This window comes from Panulirus ornatus, chromosome 29 (assembly GCF_036320965.1).
Source record: "Panulirus ornatus isolate Po-2019 chromosome 29, ASM3632096v1, whole genome shotgun sequence".
Classification (NCBI taxonomy): domain Eukaryota; kingdom Metazoa; phylum Arthropoda; class Malacostraca; order Decapoda; family Palinuridae; genus Panulirus; species Panulirus ornatus.
This window is the reverse complement of record NC_092252.1, coordinates 10,020,570-10,043,688: the sequence shown is the minus strand read 5'-3', so window position 1 is coordinate 10,043,688 and position 23,119 is coordinate 10,020,570. Positions and strand designations below refer to the sequence as shown.

Genomic DNA, 23,119 nt, shown 5'->3' with positions numbered 1-23,119 from the left:
GTAGCGGGCTTCTGGGTCATTTGAAGCAGCAGCAGCAGCAGACACAGCTTAGGAACCCCCATAATTCGTGGCCTCCTTTTCGGCCGCGTCTTACGCTGTTGCAACAAGCGAGTAAGTAACTCAGCTCTTGGCATAGCCGGGAGATTTATGACCCCTGTAATATTTTATCGCCTTTCACGTATGTTTGATTCAAATTTATGCTGGTATTGATACCGACCATCTTCCGTGTCTGTGACTGCGAACGGAAACGGTCGAGGGGACGTGTAGTATGTGTCAGCACGAGAGATGAACCCGCGTATATATATATATATATATATATATATATATATATATATATATATATATATATATATATATATATATTACAGGGGTATTGTTCGTGGGTCGAGGAGATTCAGCCGTAGATGTTGTGTTCCATGGCATTTTTCACGACATTTTATGTCCTCTGACGAGGTGGTTCATGCTTTAGCTATTTGCTTTAACGTCAAGTACAAGTGGCATGTGGTTGCCTCCACGCTATTTTTTTTTTGGGGGGGGGGGCCCCCAGGCTGAGGCGAGTTGGACCCGTTGTGTACTGTGTGTCATCAAATGAAACAGAGAAGCAGTACAGCCAATCACAATGTCTGCTAATTTTCCACTCTGTAACTCTGCTAATTTTCCATCGCGTCACATTCGTAAAGGAATGATGTCCAAAAAAAGGCGTTGAGGAAAACTTGAACGCGGGTGGACAGACGTGCAATACGTGCGGACACATCGTGTAAAGCGGCCAGGCTACGTATACCCCCAGACCTCGGCTGCCGACTTGCCTGCCAGTACCAACATGACGCGAGATATGGACCGGACAGCAGTCAGCAGGAAGTTAACTTTTACGAATTGATTTTAGGTTTAAAATTAAGGCAAGTAATGTTTCCGGCTTAAGATTTCGAACGAGCACCCCGAGCCCTTAAACCAGTCTCGTTGCTTGCTGTCGCCACAGCTGGGGGTCGGCTGCATTACAGGAATGATGTTGCTGAGGTAACTTTTCTGTGGCGGGGAGGAGCTGCGGGAGACGTGGCGGACAGGAGTAGAGGCGAAGGACGGGACGACAGCGGAAGGCTTGATAGGCTGTGACGAAGTTATCTCCAGCACCTTCATCTGTTAGTATGTCAGTAGACCAGCATCTTCATGGGTTAGGATGTCAGTAGGCCAGCATCTTCATAGGTTAGGATGCAAGTTAGTCCAGCACCTTCACCGCTTGGCATCCCGCATCAGAAACTCTTCTTAAAACCCCTTGAGCACACAACGTTGCGGTCCTTAATGGGTCAGGTCAAAGGGTCAGGCCATCACACCCGAGGGATCGAACCGTCGTACTTGATGACGTGAAACACGGACGGGGCACTGTAGATGGTGGGCAGCACTATATGGGTGTAGTCTTCGAGAGACCAGAAACTTACACGATTCAGGTTAACATTGTTGTTGGGCTCTTTGGCCGGGTGTCATTGCAGTTTTCCCACGATTATTTGGCGCTGATTTGTTTAGATGTAATTAACGCCGAGCGTTATAGGATACGCGGCTGTGGCCGTTACCAGAGTGTGGTCCAGGGAAAATATTTTACGGATCTATCCCTATTATCTTGTTATTTCGGATTATCGCTTATTACGCCAACGGAAATCTCTGTAATCCTTAATGTGCCATTGCACAATCCTTAGTGATTGCCAGAGGTGAGGATTACAGTCGTGGACAGTGGTTTATTATGTCGTTAAGGGTACTCGTGGTGGTCATTGTCTGAACAAACAGCGGGCGAGGAAGAGGGTACGCACGCGCCGGGTACGGTAATGCAGCTGAGGCACACGACGCGTCACAGCGGACCTGGCGAGGGCTGGAAGTGGAGAGAAGTGAGGGAGAACTGTATGGAGAGAGAGAGAGAGAGAGAGAGAGAGAGAGAGAGAGAGAGAGAGAGAGAGAGAGAGAGAGAGAGAGAGAGAGAGGAATGGAAGGGATCGGGAAGATGAGAGGAATGTGCAAAGGTACACGTAGGATGGTAATGTATGGTAAGTAATGGAGACAGTTCAGGTGTGAGTAAACGACTTTACTGACCCAAGAAGGTTTGGGAGGGGAAGATGTAGCGGAGCCCCGGCTGTACTGGATCTGCCAGAAGCCAGTGACTAGGAAGACGGTATTACCTCTCTTGAGATTTTTTCTTTCGTTAAGAACTCAGATTGTTTCTGGTGCGTTATGCACCGTCCTGAAGGTTGTGGTGTACCATCAGGTGTGAGGGGATGTCATGGTAACGTAGCGTCGTGTACCACTGATAAAAGGGGCGTTAGATGATACATTAGAGCTATGTACCATAGTGTCGGGTTACAGTGTCAAACACTGTGGTGTATTGTACTGTGATGTAGGGGTACCATGGGGTACTAGTGTAGCGTCATGTAGCGTGGCATACGTAATGGCAGATGATACTGTAGCGTGGTGTACCGTGGTGTAGAGGTGTCGGGTAATACAACAGCGTCGTGTAACGAGGTGGTGGCATGCCGGGCGGTATTCCCAATGAGCGTGGCGGCCATAACTCACCAGCAGCTGATAGATCATCTCGAATAACACGTTGGCTGCCCACACTCTGAGCGTATAGAAGACTTTTGTTCACCTCGTGTGCGATACATTAACGTCATTCCTTCTAAGAAGCTGGGGTCACTGACCTGATGATAACCGTCGGATCTCGACTCCTTTGACCCCAAACTCGTCGTCGTCCGTAATGGCTTCAGTCTACCGGCCCTGGAACGTCTGCTGTAGGCTGTTGCTCCCCAGCCTTGTCCTCAGAATACTCAACTCGGCTTTGGCTCAACTTTTATCCTGGTCTGCTTGGCGAATCGTGGCCCCAGCCATTTATCTCTTCCTGGTAACTCCTGGCTGATGTATCCCGCCGTGACCCCAGAGTACTGGACCTTCGCCTTGACCCCTGGCTGATGTATTCCACACTCATCACATTCTGTCGCCTCCCACGTAGGCTTTAAGACCTGTTTCCCCACCCTGACCCTAGACCACAATCCACCCCCAACACCCCCCGTACAGGGCACAAGCACCCCCTCCTCATTTCCCTCCTCCTCTGCATGCCTTGCCAGCTGGTTCAGCTGCAGCAGCTGGGAGGGATGGGTGTTCCCTTTAGGGTTTAGTGCCTCCTGTCGCCCCCAGCTGGTGCCGCGCTAGCGGACGGTAGTAATGAGTGTGGAAGGGTGAGCTGGGCCAGGAGAAATGGTAGCGGGGCTGGAAAAGCTAGTGACTGGAATGCCCTCCAGAGCTGACATGACTCAAGACATGGTTTAGAACTTCCGAAGATGATGGTGAAATGACTTCCAGGAACACTAGATACTGGAAGTGCTCTAGATACTGGAAGTGCTCTAGATAGTGGAGATGACTTCTTAGATGGTGAAACGGCTTCCAGGAACAGAAGATACTGGAAGTGCTGTACATGGTGGAGATGACTTCTGATGCCGTTTAGTGCTTACTAAATACTAGATGAACTAGAGGGAAACTAGTAAAGCTGTGTGGCGATTGACGACTCGAGACTCGACTGGATGCTGGTAGTGTTTGAGGCAGCTTGTGACGTGGTCATGCTGTTTGCTGGACCGGTCCCCCCGGGCAGTTTCCCCAACACAAAAGGTAATTCCTTGCACGCATCCAGCTCGCGAGGGATTATCTCGTTAATCCCTTTAAATATTGAATTAATCTGCCACTAATTGTTAGCGCAACCTGTCATTTACATGATATAAATCAAACATGTCGTTCTGGTGTTGTGATTTCACTTGGGCTGTCGTGCAGTCCCGCCGTCCACATGGTTGACCGCAATTAAAAACTGACCGTCATTATTGCATGGGATATGAGTGTCCCATGGGTTATTTTAGGGCCGGGGACCTCCCCCTGTGAACAGGAAGGCCGCTGATCTTTCCCCGTCACCAGGAAGGCCGGGGACTTTCCCCCTTCACCAGGAAGGCATGAGACTTTCCCCCGTCACCAGGAAGGCCTGCGACTTTTTCCCCCTTCACCAGGAAGTCCGGGGACTTTCCCTCGTCATCATGAGGGCCGATGACCTTCCCCCAACACCAGGAAGGGCGGCGACCTTCCCCCGTCACTTGGAAGGCTGATGACTTTCCCCCGTCACTTGGAAGGCTGATGACTTTCCCCCGTCACTTGGAAGGCTGATGACTTTCCCCCGTCACTTGGAAGGCTGATGACCTTCCCTCGTCACCAGGAAGGCCGGAGAGCCTCTGGCTTAGCAAGGAATGTTGTTGTTTGATCTGGATGTGGATCAGGCTTATCTGAAGATACCGTCAGTGTAACGATTGGAATTTAGAAAATAAGGGTTGAAATTTTACATTCTTTAGGGGGTACCGGCACACGTTGGCTTGGCTGGGAACGAGTGGGACGATTCCACGGCAAAAGACGACACGGCAGCAGGAGGAACCAGATAGGTTCTCGTGAACATTTGTAGGACACTTGATAGACGTTGTCAAAATGAAATGTAGAGAGATGGAGCTATAGGAAAGAGGAGGTATTAGAAAAAAAAAAGAGTAGGAGTATAGAATTATATAGTGAAATGTGTATATATACGGGGTTTAGGATTTGATACATATGGAAATAATTGGAGTAAGGACGAGATAGTGGCTGGATTCAGAGTAGAACACGAAAATGGAGGGGAGTTTGGAATAAAAAGTTTGAGGACAATGATAAAAGGTGTTAAATATATTTTTATTGAGAATGTAATACAGTGTCAACGTTTTCACTCTGAACTGATGGAAAGGAATCGTGAGGTTGTTGAACTTTGCAAATAATGTAAACATATGATTTGTTAAATGATGCCTTCATGTGTAAAGCCAGTTGAAACTAGACTTATTATGACATAGGCGCCTCACCGTATTGAGGATGGGGACCTTCATGTATTGAGGATGGGGACCTTCATGTATTGAGGATGGGGACCTTCATGTATTGAGGATGGGGACCTTCATGTATTGAGGATAGGGACCTTCATGTATTGAGGATGGGGACCTTCATGTATTGAGGATGGGGACCTTCATGTATTGAGGATGGGGACCTTCATGTATTGAGGATGGGGACCTTCATGTATTGAGGATGGGGACCTTCGCGTATTGAGGATGGGGACCTTCATGTATTGAGGATGGGGACCTTCATGTATTGAGGATGGGGACCTTCATGTATTGAGGATGGGGACCTTCATGTATTGAGGATGGGGACCTTAATGTATTGAGGATGGGGACCTTCATGTATTGAGGATGGGGACCTTCATGTATTGAGGATGGGGACCTTCATGTATTGAGGATGGGGACCTTCATGTATTGAGGATGGGGACCTTCATGTATTGAGGATGGGGACCTTCATGTATTGAGGATGGGGACCTTCATGTATTGAGGATGGGGACCTTCGCGTATTGAGGATGGGGACCTTCATGTATTGAGTTAAAACTTGTGAACCTGAAACTAAATTGGCTTCCCCTGTGACGGGGAATATTTGTGTGTGAGTACTACTTGTGTGTTACGGGGATAGAGTTTTTCACTCACCTTGCCCCTTCTCTTATGTATCATGGCTTTACTCCTATGTTCGCACACACACACACACACACACACACACACACACACACACACACACACACACACACACACACGTACAAGTTTAAAGAGTTGTATGATAGTAGCGAAAGTTCAAGGGATGGGGCCCCCGAGCGTGTAGAAATCCTTCCCCTCATAGTACAAAGCGGTAATTACAAACACAAGCGTGCGCGCGCGCGCGCGCGCGCACACACACACACACACACACACACAGTAAATTTGTCCAGAGAATGTCGACCAATACTGGAGTACAGACATGCGGGACCGTGCGGGCTGGCCTGGTTGCTAATTCACTGAGTCATTAAGGAATTACATGTAATTGTCGTGATCTTTGAGGAAGGTCTGGAGGCATTGTCCCCCTCCTGGCCTCACCTGCACCTCCAGCTAATGACTCCACGCCAGCCGATACCTGCTTCCTACACCACCTGGGAAACCAACCACATTGCCAGCTCTCATACTCATCTGCCTCATCCAAGGTCTCATATTCACCTGGAAAGTCCAAGGCCTCATATTTACCAGTGCAGATCTTGGCCTCATAGTCACATGCACTGCCTCATACTCACGTGGACGGTCAGTCTCTTGCGCCTCATAGCTCTTCCATATGGTTCCCTTGCCTCAATAACTTGGACAGGCCCCTGCCTCATACTCACCTGTACAGCCCCCGTCTTACACAACACCACGGTTCAGACCCTGGCACCTGCCTGATAGTGAGGATGCAGCAGCTGGTGTCGTGCGCTGGGACGCCCTTGCCAATCAGCTGACCAGGCATGAATGGAGCTTTGGACGTCATTGGTGGAGGCCTGAGGCTTCGCGTTCCTTGTGTTGTCCGGCTGAGTGACGTTGGCTACGGTCATAACTTTATGCTGCTGGAGCGGCTGGCTGGCAGTGATGACCATCCAGTTGTTTTGATTTTCCCAATGAAGTTAATTCTCATCCACCGATGGCTTTAGGTCAGTCATGGCGATGGAGAGTGAAGTAGTGATGTTTTGTTGATAAGAACCATGGGGTTAGGATTAATGTTTTGGTATAAAGGAAATGACGCCCTTGGATGTGTAACAGAGATATTGTAGGGAAGTGTCACTGGTATGAATGTAGGGATGTTGATAGAAGTTGTGTGTGTCATTCTTTACATATATTCTATTGGGTTTTGAGGCAGTGTGTATTGAAATTAGATATTTAACCGAACGAGACCACTGCTGATCCAAACATTTCACTAATTGACTTCGTATGACATTGTTCCATAAAGAGGATGTAGACAAGTTCACAGTTCTCCTAAAGAATGCTTTTACGTTCAGCGTCCACCGACCTGTCGTAGAAACCGCAGTAGAATTATTGTCTAGTATGCCAGACAGTGTCTGGCTGGACGTTGAACGGTACTAAATAACGGAAAACCTATGGAATGGGTGAGGGAAAAATTGCTGCTGTGTGTGTGGCCTGGACCTGATGAGTGTGTGTGCCTTATGGTCTACGGTGGTACAGTGCTCGCATGGGCGCTCTGTCCCTCGCTGGCTGCGGTGATAACAAAGATATGAGTATACATACATGTATGCATATATGCCATCCATACACACATATTTATGTGTGTCTGTTTATGTGTTTCTTTTATTATCTAAAAAAACATTTACGACAGTGGAGCCATTGGCGTGGCAGTGCAAGAAACGTTTCTCGCCCCAAAACAATAGTTGCCACGGTGTATTTAAAGATGGCCACCACGGATGTCATAAGTGGCAGCTGTGTATTAATCAGTGAAAGTTCAGGAAAAACTGGAATAGATACGTAATCAATGCATGAAAATAAGGTGCAACCCCACTGGAAGACCAAGTGTGCATGTTGGACAGAGAACGGCGGCTCTTGAAATGATAAATAACCCCCTCTAAAAAGGAGAGATGGAATCTCGAAAAAAGTTACGTCACCGGAAGAGACAGAAATGACAAGACCCGAAACAGAAGTGTCCATCTCGCGGACTTGGGGCGAGTGTGTCGGGAGGGGAAGGAGCTGGGCAGGTGTGGCCGTTCCCACATTAAGGCCCGTCACCCCGCCTCGCCCCGCCTCGCCTCGCCTTCCCCCGCCCGACGGATTATCTTGACCTGTCTGCCTTCCTGGGGGCTCCTCCTCTGCCTTTCAGGGGACGGAGACGAGGACAGTGCTGAGAATCAGGCGACATACGTGGATACGGAGAGAGAGAGAGAGAGAGAGAGAGAGAGAGAGAGAGAGAGAGAGAGAGAGAGAGAGAGAGAGAGAGAGAGAGATTCCAGTTTCCTTTTGGGGATCAGGGGAGGAATATGGCATTCGTGAAAGGCATGCGACTCGCTTGCAGGAACGGAATAATCCGGCTTGTTAGAACTGGCGTCGGTGATGGGTGTCGGAGGTCCTCACTTGGAGTCCGAATATCGTTAGGAGAGCACAGGAGGACTCGTGTGGGGCATGTCATTATTATTGTAAGCCAAATTCACAGCAAGGTTTGGGGTTATTTGGTCCAGCGTGCAAGGCTGTACAATGCATTCTTTGTAGTTCGATCCTGTTACGTGGTACGAAGAAGGTTCCAAGCTTTCGTTGGAGAGGTTCCGAATCGTACGAGCTTCAAGGAATTGTAGAGGAATGTGAAGATTACCCTATAGAAGCTATATATATATATGTATATATATGTATATATGTGTGTGTGCGTGTGTGTGTGTGTGTGTGTGTGTGTGTGTAAAGGTTGAAGAGGCACGCATAACAGTCTATGGGTATTGTCTTTCAACATTACGCCATCGCTGACGTCATTCATAAAGGTGCAGATATCATAGGCTCGACCTGTGTACCACCAGCTGTGTGCTCATCCCGGTTTTATATCCCACGGGAGTATAAAGTGCCACTTGCATTCCTCTAACGTAAACAGACTTGAGCTATAAAGGCTGTTTAGTTGATTTAATGAATGTCATCTACCTGTAGGTAGATGTAGATGACAGTTTCAACGGTGGGATGCGACAGACTCGCTTCCAGGTAGGTAGATATAAAGGTATACGTGGATAAAGAAACCGAGATAAGAGTTTTCTTGATCGTGGTGACCACTGAGATTAGAGGTGGACGTTGATTGACCGACCAACTGATTTTTAAGACCGAGTAAAATGAAAAATGGGTAGATCGTGGCGGCCAATGTTGACAGTTTTCACTTCTAATTGTCAGGTTAGATTTTCACGAACGGGACGCCACCACTCTGAAATACGATTAGTACTGTGTTCATGAAATGTGTAGGTTTTTAACATTTTATAGAATTTAACTTGGCTAGAAAAAAGAAAATAAACTTGGCTATAAGGTATGTTGCACAGTTTGCTGCAGACGGATGCACGCGAGCATTCCAGAATTACTGTAATCAGTGCAGGGTTGAACGCGTATTAAAACTGCATGTGACAGCGTACAATGTCTTCAGGTCAGCGATCATCTTACTGAGCGGGGAACAGTCGAGCGTGAGGAGTGGGGTGTGTGTGAGGGAGGGCGGGTAGTATCAGACAGATCCCGGAGCATAAATCTAGCGAATTCCCGGAGTGGGTCGAGCGTTCACGGTTCATAGCCATCCCGGCATCAGCTGTTTATAATCCCCTTAACGCGGATAAATCCCCATAAAGAGGTGGTAAAGGGCGATAAATCTCTCTGTGGATCTCTCAGCTGTGCTGCCCCACCGTTCTCCCCCCCTCCCCCCCTAGACACGCATATCATTTTTTTTTTCTAATGACTGTAACCTTCGATTTACCCCGTGGACTGGTTACAGTCTGCGCCTGAGGGGAGTTAAGGTGCTGGCTGGTGTTGACCAGCTGGATGGATGTAGTTCCACGTGATGAGGGAAGGTGGTTAACAGACAGTCCATAGGTGTTGTTATCGGAGCTGTTGATGGGGATTCTGCTGCTGTTGCTGCTGCTGAATCATCGGTGGGATAACATGGAATGCAGGTTGCCTTAGTATGTTTCATACATTTTTGCCATTTCTTGCGTGAGCGAGGGAGCGTCAAGAGCAGAGGACTGAACCTAAGTGGAAAAATCCTCACTTGGCCCCCTTCTTCGTTCATTCTTTTGGAAAAGTAAAAATTACATTGATATGCCTTCGTATGTATGTCAGATTATTTTATTTTTCAAGCCTGATATATGATACATCGTATAACACGCAGGGGTTAAAGGGAATGGAATGTTTTAGTTGACACGATTGTGTCTTGCATTACTTAAGATAATGTGAATAAATTACGACGTCTTTTTGTAACACGAGTGACATAATGACTTTGAAGACTACCCTTGTTAATGCAGTTGTTGTTGCACAGGTGATACAAGGACATCATTAACATGCCTAGATATTCCGGGCAAGACCGGGACTCGCCACCTAATACCGTGAAGCCTTACATGGACGATGACTATCGTGGACTATTTCACCAGCACCACGACAAATATATGTGGAACACAAGAACTGCGAAGTACGATGACTCAGTGCGGGGTTGAGTGTGGTTTCGTGTCAAGTCTGGAGGCTGCACCGTGACGTCGGAGCCTGGGTGGGTGGGGTTGGTGCTGGAGGCAGCCAGGCAAGGGCTAGGTGGGCCCCCTCGTGACCGCGAGCGCTGCAAATCTGAGCGCAGCACGAGGTAATGAGCGTCCTGGCCAGTTTGATGGCCATTACCTTGCTGACGTATGTGTCCGGATACGTGCACGGCTCCCGGGCCAGCATCACCGGGCCAAGGTCGGCCAGCTGCTGCTGCTCCCCTCACAACATATCCTGCCCGAGGGTTGATTTACGGTGCCCGGAGTGAACTCTGGCCGGGCCCGCCACGCTACACCGCGCCGCCCCCTAACTTCCAGCCTTGTAACTCTCTTTGCTCGCCTGCATGGAAGTTAGAATGGCACTCAGAAATTTTGCGTAGATTGTTGCTTTATAACACACACACACACACACACACACACACACACACACACACACACACACACACACACACACACAGAGGCCACCGTGATTTAGTGGTTAACGTTACCGACCATGAGTTACCAGGGACCAGTCCGGGGTCGGCCCTGCATGGGTTCGAATCCTTGGCGTGGCATTTGGTCATCACCCAGTGTGTGTGTATATATATATATATATATATATATATATATATATATATATATATATATATATATATATATATATATATATATATCACAGCTGAAGAAGGGATCTGTCGGCCACAGGGTTAGTAGAGATCTTATAGAGAAGCGGTGAGGGGACGGTGCCGGGGAACTTAGTTTGATAACCAAGCCTTCAAGCACAAGGATACGACCTCCTAAGCGTGACGATGTGACCCTTGCGCACGACACTGCTACCATCCTCTGAGCGGGACCCATGAGGTTTGGATCAAGGGCTTGGACATGATACCCAAGGGTCGCACCGGCGTGCTTCAGGGTCGTACCGTCGTGCTCAAGGGTCGCACCGTCGTGCTTCAGGGTCGTACCGTCGTGCTCCTGGGTCGTACCGTCGTCCTCAAGGGTCGCACCGTCGTGCTTCAGGGTCGTACCGTCGTGCTCCAGGGTCGTACCGTCGTGCTCCAGGGTCGTACCGTCGTGCTCCAGGGGTCATACTATCGTGCTCCAGGGTCGTGCAGCCGTGGTGGATGAGGAGGTTATGGGACCACAGCTCCTCATGCGAGCTACGGCGCCTGCATCACCTCTTTCTGGAAGTTGGGATTAAGGTCAGGCTGAGCCACGGTGCAGAGGCGGTAATGATTTGGAGGGTTTGATACTGTGGTGTGGTGGTGGTGGTGGTGGGTGTGGTGACACGACGAGTCCGTGTGGCGGGATGGTGGTGACTGCACGGTTGGCGGTGGAGGGATGTCTTTGTGGGGCGACACTTCATGTGACGTGGTTGGGAGTTGTGGTAACGCCGGGTGTGGGTGATGGTGAGGTGAGGGGTGTCAGTATGTGGGGAGACGAGAATGGCAGCTGGGGAGGATTCATCCTTCTTTTTTTTCCTCACGTAACATCAGGGATGGATACGTTATTTTATTTTTTTTTTTTTTTGCGATGGGAGGGTAGATAACGTATGACGTCATTACTACATCTGTTTGAGGAAGACTTACTCATTAACTTATCGAACGACCTCGTTATGGACAATACAGGGTGTCTGTCTCAAAAGTCCGGACCCATAATCAGAATTCAGTGTTTGCCGTTTATCTAATAAATGCTCACATTGTAAATCATGAACTTGAATAAACAAACCTGTGAGTATTGAGTATTCAAATGTTTATGTATGCAAATTCCTGTCATACAATTAAAAAGAAAAAAATTGAACAGAATAAACAGTGAATTTCGTCCGTGTGTCCGGACTTTTTAGCCACCCTGTAGAATACTACGTGAGTACATGTATAGCGTATTGGCTGACGTCATGGTGTGGGTCCGATCGAAAAAGTGTACATAGTTTACCGTGTGATGTCGTACATTTACTGCTGTGCTAATGCTTCACCTTTAGTATACCTGGCAAGAGCTGTAGGTTTACTGTTGAAAGACTATTTAGTTAACTATGATATTTGTTTTACTGTTGTGGTAGTACCTTTAGCATACTAAGTGATATTTCAATTTATTTACTGTTGAAAAGACTGGTTTACCGTCGTTTACCGGTGGTATTGCAAGAATATGTCTGGTTTATCGTGTGACCTCCTGAATATACGAGGGCATTCATAACCGCTACAGAAACGTGTGTAATTGTAGCTTTGTCAGTCGTGTTGCCGTAGCAGGATGCACGATTTCATCATGAGTGTTGCTTACCGTTGCAGGAGTACATGTGGCACCGGAAGCACAAGTTCATGCGGCTGGACGGCTCCTCCAAGATCTCCGACCGTCGCGACATGGTGGCAGACTTTCAGACCAGGTGAGTCTCGTACCCCCCCGCCACACGCCATGACAGGGTGGTTGTACTGTCTCCTCTGTTATTATATGATACTATTTGATTCCTCAAACTGTTTATACTAGTCATTCTTCATTCACCTTCGTGAATCCTCACCTGCTGTGCTGAACACATTACAGATGAATTGAGCAAGATTGGATTTTTTATATTGAACAAAATAATTGAAAGGATTAAAGGATGGATATATGTTTAGAACCCTTGTTATTGTAGGTCCAAATGTGTATACAGTGTGTGAGTGTTATCTGGTCGGTGTTACAGGGCGGACATTTTTGTGTTCCTGCTGTCCACGAGGGCTGGAGGTGTAGGCATCAACCTGACGGCGGCAGACACGGTAAGTACCACTACAGTCTCCTGTAGCGTCTCTCTTGTACCTGACCCCGTGTGAAGTACCTATACTGATTCCTGTACCGTCTCCCCAACCTGGTTCCATGTGAGGTACCTCTGCTATCTCTCGTACCGTTTCTCTTGGATGTAGGTGGCTCCATGTGAGGTACATCTCTTCTTTCCTATAATGTTTATGTTATGTACCTGGCCCCATGTAAGGCACATAAGTCTCCTGTCTTCTCTTTCGTGTCTCTTGCACCTGGCCCTGTGTGAGGTACCTCTACTGTTTCCTTTGTGCCCAATTCCATAAAGTACCCCTACTGCCAGGCCGTATTACCTCCTAGCACCGTCATTCTTATTTGTGTCTCTTGTGAAAGGCTTGGTCTGGGCCCTCTCTTACTGGCTTGCCAGGGGCTCCCTTCACACTGTCACACCCCAGCTTCCAAAGTGTGTTAGAACTTTGTGTATCTGCGCTTGTGTGTACCCATGGAAAGTCAGATGCCATAAACGAACCCTGAAGCGTGGCATAAACGCCTGCTAGTGTTTCAGGTGCTAAGAAGACTTCATGCCCCAAGCTGTGGATGCATTACCTGCACGATTCAGAGGTGAGTGATATGATTAATTGGTGCGAATAAAAGTATTGGTGCCATGTTTAGAGGAGGGAAATATTCAGGGGGAGATTTTGTGTTTATGGTAAACTTGAGGGCGGTAGGGACGACCCCGGCCCCCGGCTCCGTCACTCAGGGAGGTTTGTGTGGCGCCAGGGGCTGGACTGGTCCATTACAGGCTAGAGGGGTGACCCATCCGAGGTCCACTGTGTATCCAGCCATCCCGAGGCTGCCCATCCTGAATCTCCTCCGACACCACTACCATGCAGCCGCTGTGTCTGTGTGGCTGTGCGTGTCGTCAGTGCCAACAGCATCATGCAAGGGATGCTCGGGGACTACCTCATCTCTCACTTACTTGGTCCTGTGCAAGATGATGATGGTTGAACATGAACACGGTAGTTAACTGTATCCATCGGAAGATTTCTTTTGGAGATCTGGAGGGAGGGAGACCCAGACTCAAATAATGCTATGCAGTGACAGGATCTACGAGTTTACGGCTCAGTATTCCTCAGTTGGAACAGTCATTGTGGTTGAGCCAGTTGGGCGGTGTCATGAGGGTCGTGTGATGACGGACACACACTGTGATTGATGACGGTAACGTTGGTTGATTGATGGGCAGCCGAGTCATTACCTGGCAGCCCATCATTTCTCATCACCAGTGTGTGTGTGTGTGTGTGTGTGTGTGTGTGTGTGTGTGTGTGTGTCACCCCTGATGATTTTGGTGTTGTTGTCGCTCCTGCCTTCCTCAGCGAACCCTTTATCCTTTCTTTATTTCACCCAGCCACACCGGCCCAGGACCTCACCTCTCTCCTTAGTATTGGTCTGGTGGGTCGCGTCTAGCACTCTTTGTCATGAGGTTTTCGACCGTCGTTGTTCCGCTCCAGGAGTGCCATCATTCTCGGGGCGGGATAGTAACAAGCGACTGGTTATGAATGGTCGGGAGACAGTTTGTTGGAAGGTATAGTTCCAAGTTTTATAGCATCTGACGTGGGTGCTTGTGGTGGAAATTCTGGTAGCTTTGTGTTCCGTAAGGATGAAATGCCACAAGTTAATGATGATTAATAAGAACATAAACTGCGCTGGACAAGACCAGACCACATCTTAATACATACATATGAGTGCTAATGTACACACACACACACACACATACACACACACACACACACACACACACACACACACACACACACACACACATTGCACAATAGTGGTAAATTGACAAACTGCTTGTTGAGCCGACGCCTCGGTGTATCTGAAAAGTGGTCTTGTTTTGGTCTAATTTGTTTCATGGTCATTATTGTTGGCATGAACTAATTACTTCAGAAGCCTCATGGAGAGAGAGAGAGAGAGAGAGAGAGAGAGAGAGAGAGAGAGAGAGAGAGAGAGAGAGAGAGAGAGTTTGAAATAAGTGTTAAAATGCTTATGCCGTGGGGATGGGGCTAGGGGGATGGACATTAGAGTGAGAAGCATCATCACTTATTACCAGATGGGGAGGGAGAGTGAGAGGGGTGGAAGGAGGTGTCCCGACCTTCCATGAGTGAGGGTTGACCCCGAGCTGTCCTGAGGGAGAGGTGCATTGAGCTTCGGTGGTAGGAAGGAGGGTTATTTGACCTGCCCTGAGTTTAGAGTAGATCTGAGGTGCCCTGGGTGGAATAAATGACCCGAGCTGGCCCTTGCACGAGAGGTGACCTGAGACGCCCTTGACGAGAGGGGCGCAAGGTAATGAACACCTATTACTGACACGTGTACAAACACTGTCGACACTAATGACCACCAAGCGAGCCCAGCTTTGACCCAGCGGTACCGAACGTGTTTACAGAAAAGGTCAGGCTATTTGTTAATGACCCATCAACGTTAACTTTGCCAAATGACTGTAGGAGAATGTTTTGAATTGGCCATCGTTGCCTCTCCTAATGAAGTTGTTTGTCAGAGATCCATCGTCAGCACAGAGCTCAGGGGTTGGTTCATTTGTTCGTCTTAGAGGTGGACATTGTACCAGGCGACCCTCGTTCATTCATGGTTTAATACTGCCGATGACGCCCAATATTTCTCAAGTTTTCTACCCCTGGAATTTTTACGTTCTCCTAAAACGCTTTGGTGTCGGGTGATCGACTGTTAATCCATTTTTATGTTCTCGTTACTCCTCGTTATTCCCTTTCTCGTGTCATCATTAAGCGATGGTGTTTTACGATGGAACAACGAATGATTAAGACTGTTTCAAGGACATGTACGTGATATTTCAAGGACATGTACGTGACACATTTGAGGCACACTGGAGAAATAGGACGAGAGTTGAAGTGCAGTTGATCACCCGTCGTGAATGCTTTGTACTCTCTGTTTGAGAAAAACTGCAGGACATTTTTTTTTTTCCTCCCTTCTCGTAAATACATAAATAGCATTAATGGTAAATAACATTCTTGTTGAGCCATTGACCGTCCAGCCGAGTAAACCGGTCTTGAAGCACACAACGCTGGCAGATACGTACACATACCTGTCACATGCCAATGGCTACATTTGGGTATGGGTCGCGTTAGACGTCGGATCCTAATCACGCAGGGACCCGCTACAACGCACGGTATCGTACGCTGACTTTAACACTTTCGAGTGTAGTGAGTTAACCTCTTGACTGCGATGACTCTCTTCATCGTCCTCAAGAATTTGGTCACTTTTGTTACGGGAGTATTGTACCCGGAAGGGTCATATATTCATGCAATATTGTATTTTAAGTACCGTGCATGGGTATGTTTATAAGTATATTAAATGGAGGTCATGGTCCTCTTTTGTGTAGGCGTATGATACTAAGATAAGGTACTGGCAGAAGGCCTGTGGCTCGCTCTTCTCTTCTTGTTCGAGAGATTAGCTAGGACCAAAGCGATTATAGACGCCATAAGAGAATTATGATCAGGATTTCCCCACACTTGTGGATCCAAAGAAGCGGGATCTGATGAGCTTGTGTAGAGGTGCGCGGTAGCTCAAAGGATTGTCCTTCCGGGGCCGAATATAGAAAGCTTAGGTGTGCGTGGTAAGTACCCAGAGCCATGATCTGTAAAAGAGAAGCCCCCAGGGCCGTGATCTCAAAAGATAAGTGGATGATCAATGATGGAACTTTTGTGAGAATATCGTTGGTATAAACAGCCCACGATTGAGATTTTTTTTTCTTAATTCGTTCGAGTTAAGAGGTCCCAGGTGTATTAATGGGTTTAATCTTCTTAAATCACCTTGGGATGAAGGGGTTCGAATGGCTTGCATTCGAACTTTTCAGAGTGCAAGTGATTAAACTGTTCCAAGTTGAAATTCTCAATGTGCCGTAAAGCTTTTGTTGACATTGCACAGCGATGTGATTACGTTTCAGAATAACCATTCGTCTCCTTAAGCTATTTTGTCATGTGCACGTCGTGACTATACTGCGTAAAAGTTGTGGAAGATGCTGACCCAAGTCAGCTGACGGAAAGACAGAAGAAAATAATGGAGGTTTGAATATAATGTGTCGAAAACATCATGGTGATGTTGGTAGCATTACTGATGTTTTGGTGTTTAGGAAATGACTGAGGTATAATACAGGTTTGTAAGAATGATCACGTATGTGGATGATCACATATGTGTGTGTGGTAGAATTTGTACGTATAAAGTCATATTTGACCAGTTAAGTACTGAAAGTGGTATTTTTTAAGATACAATATATATATATATATATATATATATATATATATATATATATATATATATATATATATATATATATGTATATATATATATATATGGTTTTGGTCAGTTGTTGCTTGTAGTGTGTGTGTGTGTGTGTGTGTGTGTGTGTGTGTGTGTGTGTGTGTGTGTGTGTGTACATGACAGATAAAAAGATTGAGTAAAGACAGATTGTCTGGGCCGAGTTTGATATGAGAGAGCTGGCGTGGGAAGGCCGTCCAGCCGCCCGGTTGCTCAACCAAATGAGGATTACCGGCATTAGAGGGATTTACTCTGATGTAGAGGGATTTACCGTGGCTGCTGCGATCTTCACGCGGAGGTAGGGGTGGGGGGAAGTGTCTGTGCTGGCTCGCTCTCCCTGGCTTAGTGCACTGTCTGGATATGGCTTATCGCCGTGTCTGGCTGTGGCTTAGCGCCGTGTCTGGCTGTGGCTTAGCGTCGTCTCTGGCTGTGGCTTAGTTCAGTGCTAGGCTCTGGCGTAGCGCAGTATCTGGCTGTGGCTTAGCGCCCTGTCTGGCTGTGGCTTAGTTCAGTGTTAGGCTCTGGCGTAGCGCAGTATCTGGCTGTGGCTTAGTTTGGTGACTATCTGTGGGCATAGCTTAGTGCCTGGTTGTGGAGTAGCCCCAGTGTTTGAGTGTGGCTTAACGCAGTGTTTGTAACTGTAGCTTAGCGCAGTAGTGTGTGGCTTACCGCCGGCTTATGTTGCAGGCTCTGGGTACACTTGGAGGGTGACACTGGCAGACTTTTGTCTATGTCGACAGCATGTCCGTTGTTTATGCTGAGAGTGAATTTATTTATTCGCTTAGTTTGTTTTTCGTTTACAAGCGTATGACTGATCCGCTTGTTAACATTTCATGTTTTTTTTTCCCGTATGGTATTAGGGTAATGTGTTGTTGTCATCGGAAAAGAGTTGGTCGGAAAAAACGGACCATATTTATCTTTTTTGATGTGTAGGTATTTATTTTGTTTAATTGTACATGTTAGCAGCTGCATGTTTGTGACCGGGTGCAACCTTTGACCTCAGTCCAGGATCAGGTTCAAGGCCAGGCCATCCTGCCCATGGGTCGTTCCGTCGTTTTCGAGGGTCGATCTGTCGTGTTCAGTTGTCGTACCAGCGTGCTGGAGGGTTATCCCGTCGTGCTCTAGGATTGTACCGTCGTGCTCTTGGGTCTTAGCGTCGTGTTTAAGGGTCGTACCGTCGTACCTCACGGTTATGTTTATATTTGGATTGAGCCACTTGAGAATCTTTTCGGCAAGGTTTATGTGTTGTTAACTTGAATAGGCGGACGGAAGGCTTTCAGGCCTCACGAGATGGACGGAAGGCTTTCAGGCCTCACATACAGACGGACTGGTTTTCAAGCCTCACGTATAGACAGACAGAAGGTTTTCAGGCCTCACGTATAGACTAACGGAAGTCTTTCGGGCCTCACGAACAAACGGACTGGAGGCTCTCGAGCCTCACATACAGACGGACTGGAGGCTTTCAGGCATCACGGACAGACGGATGGACAGAAGGAAGGTTCTGTCTGGCCACAAATGAACGGACGGCAGATGTTGCCGCAGCAGACGCTCTGCCTGTCGTGCCGTGTGAGGATTTCCTCCAGGTTATGAGACATTACCGGCCTTCCACCCATTAGTTGGGGTGGCCGCCAGGGACGGTGGGGGACTGCTCCCGGTCACTCCGTCCCTAGACGGACGACCACGCCCACATGATGACGCACTATCCCACACAGTCAGTCAGATGCTCACACAAGTTACGGATCACAGACTGGCGGTGTCGCTCATGCCACACCTGACGCCCTACTTGTGTACAACCCAGGAGGGGAGAGAACCTACCTCGATGCAACGTGGTTACATGGGAAGGAGGTCATGTGTCATAAGCCTCTTAGATTTTTTTTTTATGAGAGAGTTTGAGCTCCGTTTTAGAGCAAAGAGAAGGCAGGTGGACTGGAAACAAGAGTGAAGTTATACCAGATTGGGGGAGGATGAATATGCTGGGTAGATAGATCAGTAGATAGATTGTCTTACTGGAAGAAAACGAAGGGCTCATGTCGGTAGAGCTCTCTCTCTCGAAATGAGTTTAAGGTCACCTATGGCATGCTGCCGTAGGGCCATGGCTTTTCTTGCTCTATGTAAATAACTTGCCAAAAAAGGGCAGAACGCCTACCTGAATATCTTTTCGAGTAATGTCGAGGTTATGGGGGAAGGAAAGAGTTGGTCTGGTACATGGGTAGTGAAATGAGGATGGGGCATGGTGAGAGGAGGCCTTGATATGAATATGATTAAGCTGGAAATAAGCTGCAGGAATTTGTGTGTGAGAGGGATTGAAGGGTGGGTCGACATCATCCCTGAACTTTAAGGTTTGCTTAAGAGTCCCACCGTAGGAGCACAAACTGTCTGCTGGCTGATATTGAGCGAGCTGTTCTTATCATACACGAAGTTAAACTTATTTAGTCACCAGACTTACAGAAGCACAGAGAACTAATCGATAGGATCTTGCGGAGGGTGACAGAGATGGGGAAAAAAATTCAAAGTGTTTAAGCCATTATGCTCCAAGTTGAAATCCTTTGTGTTTGTGGGGGAGGGGGGTGTTATCGTGTTCCAGGGCACAAGGTAAGGTGTTAAAGAGATTGAATTCGTATGTGCAATGGGTCGAATTCTACTCAAGAGTTTTGGCCATCGTTTTTGTGTGTTAAGGCTAAATCATAATTATGTACAAGGGATGAGTCAGAGTGTGTATAAGGGTTAACATATATGTTCGGGAGGTTAAACCCTCGTGTTTAAGGGGGTTGGATCGTACTCAGGGTTATCTTGCGCGAGCGGCCGTGAGACCTGGGCTCCCTGTGCTCAGGTTAGTGGCGGTGTTCACTTGAGGTCATGAGTGGTGGTGTGCCCCGGTGGTCAGCAACAGGCGTTGTCCCCTTCTGGCGCGCAGTTCCCCGGCTGCACGGCTGTCAGTGGGCCAGTGAGAGGAGACTGCACTCTGTTGTGTTGGAGAAGACCCGTGCGTCCTTGCCAGAGAGAGAGAGAGAGAGAGAGAGAGAGAGAGAGAGAGAGAGAGAGAGAGAGAGAGTATGGACACACCATCATACAGAAAACTAACGGACTGACGCTCCCACTACAGCAGACACACATCTACAGACGAACAAGACTGACAGGCAGACATCCAGACACACCAACACGGTGCGTGCTTGCGGTCCGTGCCCGGTTGTCTGTCTTTGATTTCCTGGCCTTGAAGAATGAAGAGCTCAAGTGTTTGCTCAGTTCGAGTGTTTACCTGGTGGAGTCTGGGAGCAGCCAGCGGGTTGGAAACTACATTACCATATTACTCTCGAGTTTTGATCTTCGAGGACGACTTAGATCAGGAAGTTGTAGAGTTAAGAGCGTCGGGGCGCTTGATTGATGCTGAAACGTCGTGTGCGACTCGTAAGATGTGAGAATAGAGGACGGCCCACGCCGGAAGCTTTTCTGGCTACGGTATTTGAAGCTTGAGCTGCGCTGTGCTGAGTGAAGCTTGAGCGGGCCTCGGAGAATGTGGTGATCATCCGTGACGGTAATGAGGCCAAGGGCTGACACACCTCTCCTGGTGTTGTCTTATGTCCGACCCAGAGTGGGGGAGGAGGCGAGAGGTGACTGGATGGGGAGGCGAGAGAGGGGGGGGGGGAGTGTTTCACTGGGATTGGTAAGAAAGGAGAGAGAGAGAGAGAGAGAGAGAGAGAGAGAGAGAGAGAGAGAGAGAGAGAGAGAGAGAGAGAGAGAGAGAGAGGAATAGAATGGAGGAAAGGAGAACAGGTGATAGAAGACCAGACAAGAGGAAAGAGGAGGAGAGAATAGAGGAAAGAGAAAGAAGGGAGAGTAGAGGAAGGAGGAAGAAGGGAGAGTGGAGGAGGGGAGAGTGTTGGAATAATGGGGAGCTGGTAGTGGTAAAGGAAGACTATAAAGACTGGTGTCATGATAAGGTTGTAGGGGTTGGACGCCAGGATGATAAGCATGATAAACGTAACTTAAGGGCTGGTAGGAATGATACTGGTTGCTAGGGGCAGCCGAGGGTCGGCCAGACGGTACCATAAGGGCCGTATTGGTGTTCCGTAGGGGCATCGATCTTGGGGTGGATGATGGGGGGGAGGGGAAGTTGAAGGCGAAAAATGCCCCAGTCACATTATGATGGGTTGTTAGAAATTTTATCGATATATTTTTTTTCTCTCTGTCGGAGGGTCAAATTGGCGTTTGTTGGCTTAATTGGCCGGTGGGGCCACAACTGTTCATTATGATTACCTCGCCCTGATTAACTGGCAGTTAGTGCGTCATGCAGACTGCCGCCGCCGCTGCTGCTGACCAGTCGACTCTTTTACTCGGCTACCATGAAAATTCCTGTAGTTTCTCCTCTTGTGAATTATACGTTATGAATACCATGGGTAATGTCTCGTGTCATGAGGACTTCCTGGCCTGCCCTAGCGTGTCGTGTGTCATACATACCTTGACACAAGTTGCCCACTTATGAAACAAGTAGAATGATGTCTCTACAGATAAAAGTACCGCTCATATATAGCGGATACTGGAGTGTATGGGAGTTGCTGTGTGTCAGAAAGTAGCGTAGTGTGTCGCGAGCAGTGTATTGGCTGTTGTTTGATACGTAGTCCTTCTAGGGCTGGTGGTGGGTTGTGTAGGATAAGGGGCGGAGGGTACTTCAGGACCTGCGTACGGGAGCAGCTGCAGGTCGGAGGAGGCAGCTGCTGCCCCGCAGATTTCTCGAATCCCTTATAGGTAGAGCCATCATCATACCTATGGGTCGCCCGGTCGTGCGCTGTAAGGGGTGAGATTGGGTAGAGACGTGGACATGACGCACGTTGGATCATTTTATAAGTAGCCGATCGGCAGCCCATGTGTAAAAGTTAAGTTATAATGCCCACTTGAAAAAGAGGAGGCTATGCAACTGTGATTTCATCCAGTCGGGATGAGGGAAACTTGTGCATCTCTCCTAACGCAGCGGGTCGCGACTGGTGACGCGTTGGGTGGGTCGCGAGACAGCACTTCAAGTAGCATGTGTATCCTAGAGTTCATGATGTGGTATGTGTCACATATGTTGCATAAGACACTCGCCATGTTCCTGATATGTTGCATGAAGACCCCTCATCATGTGCCAGATATGTTGCATGAAGTCCCTCATCCTGTGCCTGATATGTTGCATGAAGACCCTCATCATGGGGACTTCCCGTGCCAGGCGGGTGGCACGTCTCCGCCGCCGGGGGAACCCGTGGACGCCAGGCGGCAGTTACTTAACGTGGGTTAAACGTTTTCCATCGTTATACATTTCCTGCCCTCTCCCTCCCTCCCCTCACTTCCTCCCTCACTCCCGGTCACGTGACGTCGGCACCATTATTAATGAGCAATTCGGGCACGTGATTTAATTGTCTGCAGCGAGGGTCGTTACGCGGGCGCTGATTCACCCAATTACCAGGCGGGCGCTTCGTTCACACCTGGACACCCCGCCACCCTACCTCCCTCCAAAGTGCCCCTCCCCACCGTGCCCCAGGAGGGCTGGGTATAGGGTAGGGAGGTCAGGGAGGAAAGAGGAAAGGAGTGGAAGGGTAGAGGGATGGTGGATGAAGAACATCAAAAGAAATGGAGTGAATGAAGAGCATGGGGAGTGATAGATGAAGGGAGGGGGGAGAGGATATGATAACTGGTGGAGGAAGGGATTGGAGAACGTGACGGTTGATGGATGAATAGAGTGGATGATATCATGAAGGGAGGACATGGATGTTATGATGGATCTTGGAGGAGTGGAGAACATAAGGGTTGATGGATGAATGGAGAGAGTGGCTGAAATGATGTCAGTCAACAGAAGACCTGATGGGCACAGCTGGAAATTAGGATTGGTTGATGGAAGTAAATGAACTGGCCATGGCTTGTGGAGAGAGAGAGAGAGAGAGAGAGAGAGAGAGAGAGAGAGAGAGAGAGAGAGAGAGAGAGACTTTCCAAAAAATGTCTCCT

At 48.2% G+C, this 23,119-nt stretch overlaps 1 protein-coding gene across 1 annotated transcript in view; it reads left to right on the top strand.

The window, feature by feature from the left end:
- Ino80 (chromatin-remodeling ATPase INO80) overlaps positions 1-23,119 on the top strand; it is a 243,752-nt gene that overhangs the window by 69,277 nt on the left and 151,356 nt on the right. The window contains exons 24-25 of the mRNA XM_071679441.1: positions 12,361-12,455; positions 12,750-12,822. Of these exons, the coding sequence (XP_071535542.1) occupies positions 12,361-12,455; positions 12,750-12,822 (168 nt within the window). The remainder of the gene's footprint in view (positions 1-12,360; positions 12,456-12,749; positions 12,823-23,119) is intronic.